The 19741-nt window shown below is 39.7% G+C and overlaps 1 protein-coding gene across 4 annotated transcripts in view; it reads left to right on the forward strand.

The window, feature by feature from the left end:
• The window catches only part of BIRC6 (baculoviral IAP repeat containing 6), a 259855-nt gene that overhangs the window by 14946 nt on the left and 225168 nt on the right, over positions 1-19741 (forward strand). For all 4 annotated transcript variants that reach the window (XM_012475391.2, XM_012475389.3, XM_012475390.3 and 1 more), the window contains exons 2-3: positions 14262-14443; positions 16465-16602. In XM_012475391.2, the coding sequence (XP_012330814.2) occupies positions 14262-14443; positions 16465-16602 (320 nt within the window). The remainder of the gene's footprint in view (positions 1-14261; positions 14444-16464; positions 16603-19741) is intronic.

Below are 19741 nucleotides of genomic sequence, written 5' to 3' on the forward strand. Positions count from 1 at the left end.
AGTAGAGACGGAGTTTCATTATTTTGGCTAGGATGGTCTCGATCTCTTGACTTTGTGATCCACCCACCTTGGCCTCCCAAAGTGCTGGGATTACAGGCATGAGCCACAGTGCCCGACCTTTAATAGGCTATTTTAAGCATTGAAATCTGATGATATTTCAGTGGAAATGGAGTTTTACAGTGTGTTGTTAGTTTGAAAAGATAATATATTTCTTGTAACATTTTTGCAAGTATTTTAGGGTTGTACACTGTTTCCTAAAATATTAGAATTGGTAACTAATTTAAAAAAATTTCTTTCTTTTGAAATTTTCAATTTTACCACCCTGGGCAACATGGCAAAACCCTGTCTCTACAAAAAATACAAAAATTAGCCGGGTGTGGTGTCACACACCTGTAATCCCAACTACTTGGGAGGCTGAGGTGGAAGGATTGCTTGAGCCTAGAAGACAGAGGTTGCAGTGAGCTGAGATTATGCCACTGCACTCCAGCCCGGGCAACAGAGTGAGACCCTGTCTCAAGAAAAAAACAAAGAAATTTTTTATTTTAAAAGTGACATATCTTATTATAGCATGTTATGTAGATTAAGGAAAAAAATTCACATATAATTTCATTACCTGGAGATGGACATTGTTAACATTTTGGTATTTCTGTTTACTTCTATTGTTTAATATATTTTTTATAGAATTTGGGTCATAATGATGTGTTATGAACTTCTCCCTCTTTAGTTAATAGCATATTGTGGATATTGCCTCATGTGTTTATTCTTTTTTTTTTTGAGACGCAGTTTTGCTCAGTTGCCCAGGTTGGAGTGCAGTGGTGGTGATCTCGGCTGCAACTTCTGTCTCCTGGGTTCAAGTGATTCTCCTGCCTCAGCCTCCCAAGTAGCTGGGATTACAGGTGCCTGCTACCACGCCTAGCTAAATTTTGTATTTTCAGTAGAGATGAGGTTTCACCAGGTTGGCCAGGCTGGTCTTGAACTCCTGACCTCAGGTGATCCACCTGTCTCTGCCTCCCAAAGTACTGGGATTACAGGCATAAGCCACTGTGCACCACCTGGTTGGTTTTTGTTTTTTTTTTTGATAGTGTCTTACTCTGTCACTCAGACTTGAGTGTGTCGTTGAGATCTCTGCTCACTGCAACCTCTGCTTCCTGGGTTCAGGCGATTCTTCCACCTCAGCTTCCTGAGTAGCTGGGATCACAGGCACATGCTACCAGACCTGGCTAATTTTTGTATTTTTAGTAGAGATGGAGTTTCACAACGTTGGCCAAGCTGGTCTCGAACTTCTGACCTCAAGCGATCCACCAGCCTTGGCCTCCCAAAATGCTGGAATTACAGATATGAAGCCACTGTGCCTGGGCGTGTTTATTCTTTTATAATATCATTTAAAAATTTGTATTTTTTATAGAATATAAAGTAAAATTGCCTATTTTTGTGTGTGTGTGTGTGTGTGTGTGTGTGTGTACTAGCAATACAGGTACAGATGGATATAACGCACCATCATGGTCAGGATACAGAGCAGTTTCAACACCTGAAAAAATTTGCTGGCTGGGCACTGTGGCTCACGCCTGTAATCCCAGCACTTTGGGAGGCCAAGGCGGGTAGATCACCTGAGGTCAGGAATTTTAGACCACCTTGGCCAACATGACAAAACCCCGTCTCTACTAAAAATACAAAAAAATTAGCTGGGTATGGTGGCAGGCACCTGTAATCCCAGCTACTTTTGGGAGGCTGAGGCAGGAGAATTGCTTGAACCTGGGAGGCGGAGGTTGTAGTGAGCAGAGATTATGCCATTGCACTCCAGTCTGGGCAACAAGAGCAAAACTCCATCTCAAAAAAAAAAAAAAAATAATAATAATAATAATAATAATTCCTCTGTGGTATCCCTTTGTAGTCACATCTTGCCTATACCCCTAATCTTTTGGGACCACTGATCTGTTCTCCATACTATGGAGATTTGTCTTTTCTACATTATTACTGAAATGTAATCATACAGTATGTAACCTATTGATACTAGCTGCTTGCAGTTTGCATGATGCCTTTGAGATTCTCTCAAGTTCTTGCATGTATTAATAGTTCATTCCTTTTTTATTACTGAATAGTTTTTTATCGTATTGATGTATCATTTGTTTAGCTGGTCACCCTTTGAAACATGTTTGAGGCTAGATGTGGCTTATTACTTTTGTAATCTCAGCACTTAGGGAGGCTGAGGTGGGCAGATCACTAAGTCCAGGAGTTTGAGACCAGGTTGGGCAACATGCAAAACCCTGTATCTACAAAAAATACAAAAAATTAACCAGACATGGTGGTGTGCACCTGTAGTCCCAGCTACTTGGGAGGCTAAGATGGGAGGATTACCTGAGCCTTGGAGGTCAAAGCTGTGGTGAGCAGTGATTTTGCCACTATACTTCAGCCTGAGTGACACAGTGAGACCTTGTCTCAAAAAAAAGAAAAATAAAAAAATGTTTGGGTGTCTTCAGTGTTTGATGATTATAAATAGAGCTGCTGTAAACTTCTGAGTACAGATAGTTGTGTGAACATAAGCTTTTATGTCTCCAGAATAAATACACAGAAGTGGGACTACAGGGCCATTTGGTAAGTGTATGTTTAACTTTATAAGAAACTAACAAACCATTGTGGCTGCACCATTTGTATTTCCTTTAGAAATGTGTGAGAGTTCCAGTTGTTCTGCATCCTTGCCAGAACTTCATGCTGTCTTTATATTGTTAAGATAATCTATACTGCCCCAAACAATTTGCAGACTCATTGCAATTCCTATCAAAATCCCAAGAAATTTTTTTCTAAAATTCATATAGAATCTTAAGGGATCCTAAATAGTCAACACAATCTTGACAAAGAACAGAGTTGGAAGATTAACACTTTCTGATTTCAAAATTTAGTACGAAGCTACAATATTCAAAATAGTAAGGTCCCAGCATAAAGACGGACATACACTGATAGAATAGAGAGCCAGAAATAAGCTATTCCATATATGGTCATATGATTTTCAACAAGGAGGCCAAGACCATTCATTAGGGGAAAGGACAATCTTTTCAACAAATGATGCTGGGAAGACGGATAATCACATGCAAAAACTATGAAGTTAGATTTTATCTAACACCATATACAAAATACAACAACAGAGAGTAAGTGTTGGTGAGGATGTGGAGAAATTGGAACTCTTGTGCACTGCTGGTGGGAATATAAAATGGTGCAGCCTTTATGGGAAATGGTGGAGGTTCCTCAGAAAATTGAGGAAAAAATAGAATTCCGTACGATCGCTGTTCTGTTTCTGCCTGTGTACCGCAAAGAATTGAAAACAGGGAATCAAGGGGATATTTGTACACCCGTTCGTAGCAGTGCTATTCGAAATAGCCAAAAGGCAGGAGCAACCTAAGTGTCTGTCCATTGATAAGTTGAATGGATAAAAGGAAGGAAATTCTGACACAGACTCTGATATGGAGGAACCATTAGGACATTATGCTATGGAAAATAAGCCAGTCACAGAAGGAAAAATACTGTATGATTCCATTCATGTGAGATACTTAGTTAAATTCATGAAGACAGAAAGGAGCAAAGTGGTTGCCAGGCTTTGGGGAGAGGGGATAAAAGTCAGTTAGTGTTTAAAAGGTACAGAATTTCAGTTTTGTGAGATGAAATGTCTTCTGGTGATGATGGATAAACAACAGCATGAATGTATTTAATACCACTCAACTATAAACTTAAATGGTAAAATGGTAAATTTTATGTGTATTTTACCACAATTAAAAAACTAATTAAAAATTAAATGTCCATTTTTATATATAGTTATATCTCTGGATTCTATTTTGTTTTATTGAACTGTGTGTCTGTCCTTTGCCAGTACCACAATTTCTTGTGGTACTTCCTTTTCAAATACATTTCAGTCAGTTTATTTATATGTAAATAAAATCTAGCTGGGATTTTATTTTATTTTTTAAGCAATAGGATCTTGCTTTGTCTCAGGGTGGAGTGCAGTGGTGCAATCATAGCTCACTGTAGCCTTGAACTCCTTTCCTCAAGTGATCCTCCCGCCTCAGTGTGTGAATAGTTAGAATTACAGGTGTGTGCCACTATGCCTGGCTAAATTTTTTTTTTTTTTTTGAGATGAAGTCTTGCTCTGTCACTCAGGCTGGAGTACAGTGGAGCAATCTCAGCTTACTGCAACCTCCGCCTCCCGGGTTCAATCAGTTCTTCTTGCCTCAGCCTCCTGAGTAGCTGAGACTACAGGCACATGCCACCGTGCCTGGCTAATTTTTGTATTTTTAGTAGAGACGGGGGTTTCACCATATTGGCCAGGCTGGTCTCGAACTCCTGACCTAGTAATCCGACTGCCTTAGCATCCCAAAGTGCTGGGATTACAGGCATGAGCCACCGCACCTGGCTAATTTAATTTTTTTTTTTTTTTTTTTTTTTTTTGAGACGGAGTTTCGCTCTTGTTACCCAGGCTGGAGTGCAATGGCTCGATCTCGGCTCACCGCAACCTCCACCTCCTAGGTTCAGGCAATTTTCCTGCCTCAGCCTCCTGAGTAGCTGGGATTACAGGCATGTGCCACCATGCCCAGCTAATTTTTTGTATTTTTAGTAGAGACGGGGTTTCACCATGTTGACCAGGATGGTCTCAATCTCTTGACCTCGTGATCCACCCGCCTCCGCCTCCCAAAGTGCTGGGATTACAGGCGTGAGCCACCGCGCCCGGCCTAAAAATTTTTTAAAATAGAGATGGGGTCTCACTCAGGCTGGCCTCAAACTCCTTGCTCAAGCCTTGGCCTCCCAAAGTGTTGTATTACAGGTGTGAGCCGCCATGCTGACCCCATCTGGGATTTTTGATTGAAATTCTGTTAAATCTGTAGATCCCTTTGGGGAGTGTTGATGTTTTTACTAGATTGACTTGTTCAGTCCATGAACTTGGTATTATTTAGGCTTTTGATTTGTGTAATCAGCCTTCTGTACCTTTTGGCATACATGTCTTGTATACCTTTTGTGTATGTATATGTCTAAGTGTATTTTAAAACTATTGTAAACTGGTATTTTAAAAAACAAATTTTTGGTTTTAGATTGATCAGTGCTAGTATAGAAAAGTATGATTGATTTTTATCTACATAGGTAATCATATTTCTGTAAATAGGGATAGTTTCTTTTTGATCTGTTTGCCTTTTATTGCCTCGTTTTTTATTGCAGTGACTAGATCTTTTAGTATAGTATTGAATAGGAATTTTAAGAGCATACATCCGACTTGTTCCTGATCTGACGGGTAAAGTATTCAGTCTTTTACCATTAAGTATGTTGACATGCCAGGCACAGCAGTGTGCTCCTGTAGTCCTAGCCACTCAGGAGGATTGCTTGAGCCCCAGGAGTTTGAGTTCCCCTGGGAAACATAGAGAGACCCTGTCTCTTAAAAAAACAGCACCAAAAAACTATTTTTTTTTCTTTTTCGAGACGGAGTTTTGCTCGTTACCCAGGCTGGAGTGCAATGGAGCGATCTTGGCTCACCGCAACCTCTGCCTCCTGGGTTCAGGCAATTCTCCTGCCTCAGTCTCCTGAGTAGCTGGGATTACAGGCACGCGCCACCATGCCCAGCTAATTTTTTGTATTTTTAGTAGAGACGAGGTTTCACCAGGTTGACCAGGATGGTCTCGATCTCTTGACCTCATGATCCACCCGCCTCGGCCTCCCAAAGTGCTGGGATTACAGGCGTGAGCCACTGCGCCCGGCCAAAACTATTATTTAAAAAGTATGAGGCCAGGTGAAGTGGCTCATGCCTATACTCTCGGCATTTTGGGAGGCCGAGGTGGGTGGATCACCTGAGGTCAGGAATTCAAGACCAGCCTGACCAACCTGGTGAAACCCTGTCTCTACTAAAAATATAAAATTTAGCCAGGTGTGGTGGCGCGTACCTTTAATCCCAGCTACTTGGGAGGCTAAGGCAGGAGAATTGCCTGAACCCAGGAGGTGGAATTTGCAGTGAGCTGAGATTGTGCCACTGCACTCCAGCCTGGGAAACAGAGCAAGACTCTCTCTCTCTCTCAAAAAAAAAAATAAATAAAAGCATGTTGGCTAGGTGCAGTGGCTCACATTTGTGGTCTCAACACTGTGGGAGGCTGAGGTGGGAGGATCACTTGAGCCCAGGAGTTTAGACCACCCTGGCAACATATCAAGACCCTGTCTCTACTAAAAAAATAAAAATTAAAAAAAATGAACTGGGCATGGTGGTGCATACCTGTAGTTCCAGCTACTTGGGAGGTTGAGGCGAGAGAATCACTTGAGCTGGGGGGTTCGAGCCTGCAGTGAGCTGTGTACCACTACACTCCAGCCTGGGTGACAGATTGAGACCCTGTCTCTCAAAAAGAAAAAAAAAAAATTGACAACTGTAAGATTTATATCCTTTATCAGATTGAGGAATTTTCCATTTATTTTTAATTTCTTGAGAGCTTTTATTATGAAAGGATATTGATTTTTGCCTAATTCATCTGCTGACTTGATGATGTAGTTTTCCTTTAGACGATTAATAGGGTGGATTACATTGATGGATTTTTGCATATTGAACCAGTTTGCATGCCTGGGATAATCTTACTTGGTCCTGCTGTACTGTTCTTTTTATATTATATATTGCTAAATTTGATTTGCTTTTATTTTGTTGTTTTTGACATCAATCTTTATGTGGGTTAATGGTATGTCGTTTTCTTGTACTTTTTCTAGTTTTGGTATCAGGTTAATGCTAGCCTCATAAAATGAGCTTGGAAGTGTTTCCTTGTCTGTTTCCTGGAAAAGATTGTGTAGAGTTTGTATTGCTTCTTAAATGTTTGGTAGAATTCTCCAGTGAAACCACGTGGGGCGAGAGGTTTCATTGAAACTCTAAATTTGATATCCTTACTAGTCATAGGAGTATTCACATGATTTGTTTCATCTTGGATAAGTTTTGGTAGTTTGTTGTTTTCAAGAAATTGGTACATTTCATCTGTGTTGTCCAGTTCATGGTGTAGATTTATTCATATTCCCTAATTATCTTTTTTAATATTTGTGGTACCAAATATATTTATTTTGTCAACGTAAGTTGTCAAGTTTGTGTGCATAGAGTTGTTCATAGTATTCTCTTATTTTTTTAAATATCTTCAGGATCTGTAGTGTATCTCTTTGATTCCTCATATTGATAATTTGTATTTTTTTCCTTTGCCAGTTTTGCTAGAGGTTTATCCATTTCACTGATTTCAAGGAACCATTTTTTTTTTCTCATATTGATTTTTTTCTTTTTAATAATGAGGTTTTGCCATGTTGCCCAGGATGGTAAAATTGAAAATTTCAAAGGAAATGATTTTTTTTTTAAATTAGTTACCAATTCTAATTCTTTAGGAAATAGTGTTCAACCCTAAAAAACTTGCAAATATGTTGCAAGAAATGCATTATCTTTTCAAATTGACAACACACTGTAAAACTCCATTTCCACTGAGATATAATCAGACTTTAATGCTTAAAATAGCCTGTTAAAAGGTACTATATGCAAACATCATTCAGAGTCAATAAAGAAGGTACAAGCCTGTATCAGAACATTTCCTGTATCCCCAAAATATATACACCTACGACTTATTGTGTCTACATGCATTGAAAACCCCTTCAGACAATGTAATAACTTTTGCTTTGAGCTTGCAAGTATATTTTAAAGAACTGAGGTGAAGAATTGTTGGTTGTATTTACCCACATTTCTGTTTCTTCTCTCATTCTTGACCTTCTTTCTGTTGAGTGAACTTTTTGTAGTACTTTTTGAGGCGCTTTACTGGCAAAATTCTTAATATTACTTTATCTGAGAATGTTTTTTTTTCCAACTTCCTAATGAACCCCCCCCTGCTTTTTTTTTTGAGTTGGAGTCTTGCTCTATTGCCCAGGCTGGAGTGCAGTGGTGCCATCTCGGCTCACTACAGCCTCTGCCTCCCGGGTTCAAGTGATTCTCCTGCCTCAGTCTCCTGAGTAGCTGGGATTACAGGCGTGAGCCACCATGCCTGGCTGATTTTTTTGTATTTTTAGTAGAGAAGGGGTTTCACCATGTTGATCAGGCTAGTCTCAAACTCCTGACCTCAAATGATCCACCCACCTTAGCCTCCCAAAGTGCTGGGATTACAGGTGTGAGCCACTGCACCCACCTCAACCCTTTGTTTTTTAATGGTAAATATGCTTTTATTGTAATCATGGCCTTTCTATAAGTAATGTATCATTCTTTTCTGGTTGCTTTCAAGATTTATCTTTGTTGAATTTTCAGCAGTTTATTGTATCGGCTGTAAATTTTTAATCTACCATATTTGTGAGATTTCCCTTTCCCTAGAAAGAAATCTGCAGTTACTCAAGTCATTCGTATAAATCAGGGGTCTGCAAACTATAGCCAGTGAGTGGCAAAACACACTCACTCGAACTGCTTTTTCTTTTTTTTTTTTGAGACGGAGTTTTGCTCTTGTTACCCAGGCTGGAGTGCAATGGCGCAATCTCGGCTCACCGCAACCTCCGCCTCCTGGGTTCAGGCAATTCTCCTGCCTCAGCCTCCTGAGTAGCTGGGATTACAGGCACGCGCCACCATGCCCAGCTAATGTTTTGTATTAGTAGAGACGGGGTTTCACCATGTTGACCAGGGTGGTCTCGATCTCTTGACCTCGTGATCCACCCGCCTCGGCCTCCCAAAGTGCTGGGATTACAGGCGTGAGCCACCGCGCCCAGCCCTCGAACTGCTTTTTCTATTCTCTCACACAAGAATAATAAGCAACACAGAAGACTTCTGTGACCAAATGTGTGGGGATTTCTAACCCCTAATAAGCAAGCAGTCAACCCAGCAGCAGGCACCAGCTGGACAGCCTCCAATTCTGACACAGTGACAGTTCTGTCTACCTGGAGATAGCTTCAGGTCAGAGAGAGAGATTCCTGTTTTCTGAGGCCAGCTTTTGAGGCCTAAGGTGCCCCAGCATTATAACAAAAGACTAACACGGGCTTGTGGGACTTATGAGCCAGGAACCATGGACAGAAACCAACATATATATCTTAATATCCTAGCCCGCAACTGCTATGGCTCTCAGGCTGCCCCCTGATTTTGTAAATAAAGCGTTATTAGAATATGTCCACACCCATTTATTTACATATTGTCCATGGCTGCTTTTGTGCTGCAGTAGTTGTGAGAGGCCATATTTGTGAAGCCTAAAATTATCTGACCCTTTTCAAAAGAATTGAGCTGATCTGTGATATAGTTAAAGTATCAATTTTTCCTCCATTAAAATTTTCTGTTTGAATTTTATAAACTATCCATGTAGGTTTAAAATTGTGTGTGTGTGTGTGTGTGTGTGTGTGTGTGTGTGTGTGTGTGTGACGGAGTCTCGCTTTGTCACTAGGCTGGAGTGCAGTGGCATGATCTCAGCTCACTACCCTCTGCCTCCTGGGTTCAAGCAAGTCTCCTGCCTCAACCTCCTGAGTAGCTGGGACTACAGGCATGCGCCACCATGCCCGGCTAATTTTTGTATTTTTAGTAGAGACAGGGTTTCTCTGTGTTGGCCAGGATGGTCTAGATCTCTTGACCTTGTGATCCGCCCACCTCAGCCTCCCAGAGTGCTGGGATTACAGGTGTGAGCCACTGTGCCCAGCCTAAAAGTCTTTTTACAAATATTTTCTATACAAAATTCTAACAGGGAGCATTGTGTGTTTTGGGGTATGTGCAAGAATATTTTTCTCCATTTAAACACCAAAAATGACTTTTTAGCCAAATTTTCTTGGAAACATAACAAATGTTAACCAAGCATAGCTTATCTTTCTTTAAGAAATGTACTTTCAGTCCAGTCGTGGTGGCTCATCCCTGTAATCCTAGCACATTGGGAGGCCAAAGTGAGAGTTTTGCTAGAGACCAGGAGTTTGAAACTAGCCTGGCAACGTAGTGAGACCCCATCTCTACATTAAAAAAAAAAAAAATTAGCTGGGCATGGTGATGCATTCCTGTAGTCCCAGCTACTTGGGAAACTGAACGGGATATTTACAGAGCAAAAAAACAAGCACAAATTCTACAATAAGAGGTAAATTTCAATGCTTATTTTTAGTTACAAGAGTAACAATTTTAAGCACATAAATGTCCACAGAAGAGATCAAGAAACCAAGAGATCAGTGTTGGGACCTGATTATATCATCAATAAGAAAATGTCTTTTTGGGCTCCTATAATATGGTATCTTAGTTTACACTTTTACTCTTCTTGCTTTGACTCATGGTTTTAGTGGGCTTAGGATTCAACAATGTCAATAAATTTCAGTGTTAGGAATAACATTAATCAAACTCAACCTACAACCTATATTTAAATCAAATTTCCTAATCATATCTTAGAAAAAATTAAATCCCATTTTGGCACCAACCAGTTATTTAACAGAAATGTATTTTGTTTGTTTGCCTTTTGAGGTTTTTTTTTTTTTTTGAGATGTAGTCTCACTCTGTCGCCAGGCTGGAGTGCAGTGGCGCAGTCTCCGCTCTCACTGCAACCTCCACCTCCTGGATTCAAGCGATTCTCCTGCCTCAGCCTCCCAAGTAGCTGAGGATTACAGGCATGTAATCCTGTTATCCGCCCACCTCGGCCTCCCAAAGTGCTGGGATTACAGGCATGAGCCACTGCGCCCGGCTGCCTTTTCGCCTTTTGAGTTTTAAATGTCTGAAAATATAATTTTCCTTTTTTTTTTTTTTTTGAGACAGAATTTTGCTCTTGTTGCCCAGTCTAGAGTGGCGCAATCTTGGTTCACTGCAACTTCTGCCTCCCTGGTTCAAGCGATTCTCCGGCCTCAGCCTCCTGAGTAGCTGGGATTACAGGCGTGCGTCACCATGCCCAGCTAATTTTTGTACTTTTTTTAGTAGAGACAGAGTTTCACCATGTTGGCCAGGCTGGTCTCGAACTCCTGATCTTTTTCTGCTTTTGTATCATTAGGTTGTAGCAATACTAATAACAGGAGTGTTCTGTAGAGTTGTAGTGGGAGTTTAATAGAGGTATACTGGCAGCAGGATTGGTTGCTCATAGAAAAGTTCCTTCTGTGTAATGCAATAAAATTTTGTGGCTGATTTGTCTTTTTACAGAAACTCTGTGTTTATGGAAGAAACACTTAACATTGATCTCCTTATAAATCTCTACAAATTTAAATGTGGAAATGGATGTTATCTTTTTAATACTTTTTTGGGGGGGCTATTATATAAAGCTTCTGCCTATTAGTTAAACTTCTAGAAATTCTCATGCTGGCCGGATGCAGTGGATCTCGCCTGTAATCCCAGCACTTTGGGAGGCCGAGGTGGGCGGATCACGAGGTCTGGAGTTTGAGACCAGCCTGGGCAACATGGTGAAACCCGTCTCTACTAAAATACAATAAGCTGGGCATGATGGCAGGCGCCTGTAATCCCAGCTATTCGGGAGGCTAAGACAGGAGAATTGCTTGATCCCAGGAGGCAGAGGTTGCAGTGAGCCGAGATTGTGCCACTGCGCTGAGCGACAAAGCAAGACTCCCATCTCAAAAAAAAAAAATTTCATGCTGAGAAATTTTATGATCAGTGTGTTCATTGGCTCTCCATTGAAGTACCTTTCTGACGGACTCAGCAGAAACATTAGGGAACATTGATCTTCAGCAGTTGACTATGCCTTCTCAGTGGTGGTTGGACTAGAGGCTTTGTTAGTTCTCATAACACAGGTTATCCAAATATTTTCTATAATTTTATCCAGATATAAAGCCCTCAGGAACTTTTGAGAATAATTATATTAGTCCCCTGCTTATCTTTGAGGAGTAAATGCCAAGACCCCCAGTGAATGCCTGAAACTACTGATAGTTCTGAACCCTGTGTATCTACCGTTGATCCTTGAACATCATGGAATTAGGGCTGTTGACCCCCTGTGCAGTGGCAAATTCATATGTAACTTTTGACTTCCCCAAAGTTAACTATTGTTATTAAATAGCTTACTGTTGACTGGAAGCCTTACTAATAACATGAATATTTGATTAACAGATATTTTGTGTGTTGTATGTATTATATACTGTATTCTTACAATAAAGTAAACTAGAGAAGGTAAAATGTTATTAAGAAAATCATAAGAGAAAATACATTTATAGGCCGGGTGTGTTGGCTCATGCTTGTAATCCCAGCACTTTGGGAGGCTGAGGCAAGTGGATCACCAGGTCAGGAGTTCAAGACCAGTCTGGCCAACATGGTGAAACCCCATCTCTACTAAAAATAGAAAAATTAGCTGGGCGAGGTGGCGGGTGCCTGTAATCTCAGCTACTTGGGAGGCTGAGGCAGGATAATCGTTAGAACCTGGGAGGCAGAGATTGCAGTGAGCCGAGATTGTGTCACTGCACTGCAGTCTGGGCAACAGAGCTAGACTCTGTCTCAAAAAAAAAAAGTTTGCAGCACTGTACTGTTTGTATCAATACTGTAAATATATATGTTATCTGTTTACAAAATGAATCCTGTGTCTGAAATGGCATGCAACCACAGCTAGAGGCCTCAGTTTATGGTACATGTGAAGCAATTCTGCTTTTTCTTGTAATCACATGACTTTTTTCTGCCTTTTGGGAACACTTCCATCATTACTAGTGGCACCTTGTATGGGACTCATAGTGTTATTCAGGGTTTATGGTATTGCGCTAAGCACGATGAAAATAGATGAGAATCAAGAGAGATCGCTTTTTTACTGCAATTACAAATTTACATTTGAGAGGTGAACTCCTCACCTGGATATGATTAGGGTCACATGGTGGATACTCATAACACTTGAAATCACTGCAATAGGAACACAATTATCACAGTTGTGTAATATATACTACAGTTTTATGTGGTTATGATTTAATGCTGTATTTTTTTACATTTGTTTACATTTCTCTTCACTGAATGGCACTATATACTATCCGTGTGCCTAATTTTGATAATTTTAACTTTATAGTAGATTTGTGTATTTTTTTTTTTTTTTTTTGGAGACAGAATCTTGCTCTGTCACCAGGTGCCAGGCTGAAGTGCAATGGTGCCATCTCGGCTCACTGCAACCTCATCCTCCCAGGTTCAAGCAATTCTCCTGCCTCAGCCTCCTGAGTAGTTGGGACTACAGGCGCACACCACCATGCCCAGCTAATTTTTGTATTTTTAGTAGAGATGGGGTTTCACCATGTGGGCCAGGATAGTCTTGACCTTGTGATCCGCCTGCCTTGGCCTCCCAAAGTGCTGGGATTACAGGTGTGAGCCACTGCACCTGGCCAATTTGTGTATATTTTATGCCAGTAAATGATACATTAGACTAACATCTACATATGTTTTATGCATCAGTGACGTACCGATTTCTTAATTTTTTCACTATTTCTAGGCTATGTGTTTTGTCTGCATGTTTTTTAAATTGTCACAAATTTCTGAAAATTTTTTTTCCAATAAATATGGAAAAAAGTTCATGTATAAGTGGTTTCATGCTGTTCAAACTTGTGTGGTTCAAGGGTCAGCTGTGTTTTTTCTTATGCATACCTGTAATAAAGTTTATAATGTAGACATAGTACGAGATTAACAACTAATAATAAAATAGAACATTTATAATAAAAGTTATGTGAATGTGGTTTCTTTCTCTCTCAGAATATCTTATTGTACTATACTTACCTGTTTTTAGACTTCTGTTGACTGGGTAACTGAAACTACTCAAAGTGAAACTGCAGATAAGGAGGGGCACTACTGTATCTAATAATTGTTCATGTTGTCTTTGTGGTTATTGAGTTATGCAAAAAAAAGACATAAAATCATTTTTTAAAAGTTTTGTTTTGAACACTTTAATTTTGCACTTACAGAAAAATTGCAGTAGTAGTATGTTACAAAGAACTTCCCTATATACCCTTTACTCAGTTCTACTAGTTTTAAACATTTTAGTACATTTGCTTATCATCCCCTTATATTTACATACATACTTTTATTCTACTTGAGAGTTGGTTGCATATATCATGCTCATTTTCTCTATACTGTTTCTGTGTTTATTTCTCAGAACAGTGATGTTGTCTTTTATAATAGCAATTTAGTTGTAAAATTTTGATACTTTCACATTGATACTTTAATTTATGGTACATATTTGAATTTAATCCAGTTAGCCCTACAATGATGTTCTTTAGAGCAGTTTTTTTTTTCCAGTTTAAGATCCAATTCAGGATAATATATGATGTTTAGTCTTCATGTAAACATTGATTTTTAATAGACTATTGGCCTGAAACTCTTAAGTGTTGAATTTTTCTTCTTTTAACAGCTAAACCAGGTGGACAGGTGAAATGTCAGTATATTTCTGCTGTGGATAAAGTTATATTTGTGGATGATTATGCAGTAGGGTGTAGGAAGGACCTTAATGGAATCTTGTTGTTAGACACTGCTCTGCAAACCCCCGTTTCAAAGCAGGATGATGTGGTTCAACTTGAATTACCCGTTACAGAGGTAAGTTGAAATAAGTATCAATGTGGTCCTCTACTTAATGTAATCTTGACATATTGCATGTTAAATGAAATTAAATCATCCTTTAATGGCATTTTTATATATCTCCTTATAAAAACGGAGAATTTACTTACTGACCATAACTCTGCTTAAATGTTAATACTCATCTTTCCTCTGCATAATTAATTGATTCTTGTTGAAGTGGTGTTTTTAGGTGTGAATTGTGCATCAGCACAGGTTAAACAGCTGTAACAGAGACCCCCAAAACAGTGGTTTAAACAAGATAGTTTGTTTCCAATAACAGTCCAGGGCTAAGTACATGACCAGCATTGCCAGCCTCAACACTTAGGTTAGCTTGGGATGTTAAGACAGCTGCTCTAGGTCTCATTATTATTTCCCAGTTACAGGGAAAGAGAGGGCAAGAGGCTAGAGGGCAAGAGGCTGGCATCTTTCTCTTCTCTTCTCTCCTCTCCTTCCCTTTCCCTGTCCCTTCACCCCTTGGCCCCCTCCTACTCATTTGTTCTTATTCTCTTTCTGCCTTTCACAACTCAAATACTCTCTGATATAACCTCATATTTACCCCATTAGGCAGAATTTAGTCAAATGGTCATTTTATGCTGAAAGGGAGACTGGGAAAGAGGTGGTTATTTGTTTGTTTTTTTAAATATTATAAAACGAGAGAGGAATACACATTGGTAAACAACCAGTAATTTTTGCTGGTTGTTCTGCATGTCTTTCAGTAACTCGAGTTTTAAATTTTAGCCATATATACTTTTCTGTAGTGTTAAATTTTCATTACTTAATTTTTAAGTCTAGCCCAACCTATCATCTTCAATAGAATGTAAAAGATTATATTGTGTTCCCTAATAGAGATATTATTTCTGTGTTCATGTGAGGTTATGAAAATTATCAAAAAAATATGTCCAATAAAGTATATCCACTTAGATTTTACGTTTAGTGTCATATAAGAGTAGTCTCTTATATGTTAATATTGAAAGCATGTTCCTGGAAGTTTGAGTTCCAAAAACAGAGAAGGTATCTTTTTCGCATCAGAGTATTTGGGTCTGGAGTCATGTCTAAAATCTTTGGACAGAGAATTAATTAGTTCTATTTGATTTGAACAAGTAGAAAATTTGAAAAACCATTTGAAAAAATTGAACATTTTCCCCTCCTAATTGAAGAAATATAAACCAGCTGACATCAGGACATATAATCAACAGTGAAAAACGCTTTCAGACTATGCTCAGCTTTAACAAAGAACTAAAGAATCACAATAAAATACTTGAACACATATTAACTCTTAAGTCAGTGCTTTTCCTACTACAGTGAAATGCTAAGTGTTTAGCTTCTATCCCTTCCTCCACCTTGTTTGCTGTTACATCTGCTTCTGTTTTTTTTTCTCTTTTTACTTTAATCACAGCTGTAACTGTTGTTTAGATAATATTGTTTGTAGATCTTTTAGCATTCCAGGCTTCCTTTACTGCATCATACTAGTTTATCACTGTCTTCCCTACAGTATGGGGGTCTTAGGTTTGATTTGCTCAGTGTAGATATATTCTTTTCCTTATATTAACATGTATTTTTTTTTAACAATAGTTCATATTAAATATGTGGATAATAATGCAAAGGGTTTTTTCATATTACTTGCTGACTTAGTGTCCTCTCTTAAGATTTTGTATAGCCTAAATATTTGAAGCTCATTGGAGGACTTTAAGTTTGTCTCTTAAGAATTTTTCCTGTGTTATTTTTGCTATGGTTTCAGCTTGTCCATTTTTCTATCTTGATTTGGTTTATAATAACTTTGTATTTGAACTTTACCATGTAGTATTGCTACATTGAATACATTGCCTTATCTCATTTAATTTTATAACAGACCTTTAAATTATTATTTTATTAATTAGATTTGTTAAAAGATAAGTTTAGTATAGTACCTGTCACAATCATTGCATATTAAAATATCTGAATGAGGATCTGAATTTAATTTTTTGTTGTTGTGTTAAATTTTGTGTGTGTGTTTTTTTTAGGCACAGCAGCTCTTATCAGCATGTTTAGAAAAGGTAGATATTTCTAGTACGGAGGGTTATGATTTGTTCATCACACAGCTCAAAGATGGTTTAAAAAGTACATCTCATGAGACTGCAGCAAACCACAAAGTTGCTAAGGTAAGAAATTGGTAAACTACCTTGTTTGGGGTTATATTACAACGGATACCTCCAATCTTTTGCTTTTTTTTTTCCCCTTCTCTTTTTGGAAATGTTCTAATTCTAGATTTTTTCTTTTAAAAAGCAGAATGTGCTAATAAGTCATCTTAAAGTTGGAACTGGCCGGTGGTGGCTCACGCCTATAATCCCAGCACTTTGGGAGGCTGAGGCAGGCGGATCACCTGATGTTGGGTGTTTGAGACCAGCCTGGCCAACATGGCAAAACCCCATCTCTGCTAAAAATACAAAAATTAGCCGGGCGTGATTGCAGGTACCAGTAATCCCAGCTACTCGGGAGGCTGAGGCATGAAAGTCACTTGAACCCGGGAGGCGAAAGTTGCAGTGAGCCAGGATCGTGCCACTGCACTCCATCCAGCCTGGGGGATAGAGTGAGACTCTGTCTCCAAAAAAAAAAAAAAAAAAAGTTGAAAATTTTTTAATTGAAGTTTAACTTCAGTAACTTCGGTTTGTGGGAACTATTTTGCTTATTGTTGGGTTCTTTCTTTCTTTTTTTTTTTTTGAGATGGAGTTTTGCTCTTGTTGCCCAGTCTCGAGTACAGTGGCACAGTCTCAGCTCACCACAACCTCCACCTCCCAGGTTCAAGTGATTCTCCTGCCTCAGCTTCCCGAGTAGCTGGAATTACGGTCATGTGCCACCATGCCTGACTAATTTTGTGTTTTTAGTAGAGATGGGGTTTCTCCATATTGATGTCAGACTGGTCTCAAACTCCCAACCTCAGGTGATCCACCCGGCTTGGCCTTCCAAAATGCTGGGATCACAGTGCTGTGCTGCTTATTGTGTTTTCTAATGCTTCCTTAAATCTTCCTTAATGCCTGATGGAGGGCCAGGTGCGGTGGCTCATGCCTGTAATCCCAGCACTTTGGGAGCCCGAGGTGGGTGGATCATGAGGTCAAGAGATCAAGACCATCCTGGCCAACATGGTGAAACCCCGTCTGTACTAAAAATACAAAAAAATTAGCTGGGCGTGGTGGTGCGCGCCTGTAGTCCCAGCTACTTGGGAGGCTGAGGCAGGAGAATTGCTTGAACCCGGGAGGTGGAGGTTGCAGTGAGCCGAGGTCGCGCCATTGCACTCCAGCCTGGCGCCTGGTGAGGGAGTGAGACTCTCTCAAAAAAAAAAAAAAAAAGCCTGATGGACCTGGATTGGTCAAGAGGCTGATGAAAGAGGCTTCGGGCAAGGTGCGATAGCTCATGCTTGTAATCCCAACACTTTGAGAGGCCAAGGCAGGTGGATTACTTGAGTCCAGGGGTTCGAGACCAGCCTGACCAACATGGTGAAACCCGTTCTCTACTAAAAGTACAAAAATTAGCTGGGCATGGTGGTGGGCGCTTGTAATCCCAGCTACCTGGGAGGCTGAGGCAGAAAAATTGCTTGAACCTGGAGGCGGAGGTAGCAGTGAGATGCACTCCAGCCTGGGTGACAAGAGTGAAACTCACCTCAAAAAAAAAAAAAAAAAAGAGGCTTCTTTGTTAGATTGTGAGCTTGGATGCTTGAATAAGAATGGAGTATGTCTTTTGAAATTGAGCCATTTTGTGCTTCCTTTGAAATTTTTTGGCATACTGGGATGTATGTGGGAGAGGGTGCTTTCAATTAAATCCTTGGATGTATTTTTATTGATTTCCTCCGTATTTTTCTTTTAAGACCTTTTGAAAGCTATGCTACATATAAAACTTCCATATTGAACGCTATAAGGTAGAAGGTAAAAGCCACTTTCCTAAAAGTAACTTGGGCATTTTACAAAGATTTTCCTCAAGTACAATTATAACTATACTAAAATATACTAATACTGTGTTGTGATATACCTTGCTGTTTTTCTTTTCCCTCCCTCCCTCCCTCCCTCCCTCCTCCTTTCTTTTGAGACGGAGTCTCACTCTATTGCCCAGGCTGGAGTGCGGTAGCATGATCTCAGCTCACTGCAGCCTCCACCTCCTGGGTTCAAATGATTCTCCTCCCTCAGCCTCCCGAGTAGCTTGGACTACTTGGCATGCCACCACACCTGGCTAATTTTTGTATTTTTAGTGGAGACAGGTTCCACTTTGTTGGCCAGGCTTGTCTCAAATTCCTGACCTCGTGATCTGCCCGCCTCCCAAAGTGCCAGAATTACAGGCATGAGCCACCGCGCCTGGTCACGTTGCTTTTTTTCACTCAAGAGTTTCTTGGATATCTTCTCATGTCCTCAGAGATCATCTACATTCTTCTTAATATTTGCATTGAATTTTCTTCATAGATTTATCATGATTTTTTTTATACCTTACTCTATTGATGGGACATTTTATTCAGGAAAACAAACTGTACTATGAATTTCAACAGAGATAATTTATTATAAGACATTAACTGGTGTTTGAAAACTGAAAAAGTGAAAAGGAAATCATGAGGTAACGCAGAGATAACTATAGGAAGCAGTTTTCATCTAAGTCTGGAGGAACAAAGAATAGAGATTAGGGGTTATCAGAACCTAGAAACTTAGAGAATAGGTCCCATGGACCTAGGACTAGGAGCTGCTACCCAGTTGGTGGCTGAGAAGCTTGGATGAGGGCCTTGCAAAACTGGGACTCATCTCTGAAGAGAGATCCTACTTGGCTGATGATAGTACCTCAGGGAACTCTATGAAGCTGGATCTAGGAATGCTAAAAAAAAAAAACAAAATGCTAAAGAACAGAAGAATCAACTACTGCCACGAGGTCTTTCCCTTAAACAGTGCTGACAGCAATGGCCAGTAAATTAGAAGGAGCAAGTCTTTCTTTCATCTTGCTTTCTGGTTTCCTTCCTATGCTTCTTTTGGGAGAACCTAAGAGCCAGGAGACTGGTTGAAAAGAGGAAATATAGTATGCAGAGTCCAAACACCAACTTGATAGAGCAGAGAATTTGAGTAGATTTGGAGTTGAGACACAACAATTTAATAACTGGCACAGTCTACCCCTTTTTCTACTCAGCATCTCCACTTGTACTTTACATATTTGAACTTTCATGTAACAAAACTATTATGCTTTTTAAAAAATTTATTATTATTTTTGGAGACAGGGTCTTGCTCTGTTGACCAGGCTGGAATGTAGTGGTGTGATCTCAGCTGACTGCAACCT

Source organism: Aotus nancymaae, unplaced genomic scaffold (assembly GCF_030222135.1).
Source record: "Aotus nancymaae isolate 86718 unplaced genomic scaffold, 86718_ANA_hifiasm-v0.15.2.pri h1tg000057l, whole genome shotgun sequence".
Taxonomy (NCBI): domain Eukaryota; kingdom Metazoa; phylum Chordata; class Mammalia; order Primates; family Aotidae; genus Aotus; species Aotus nancymaae.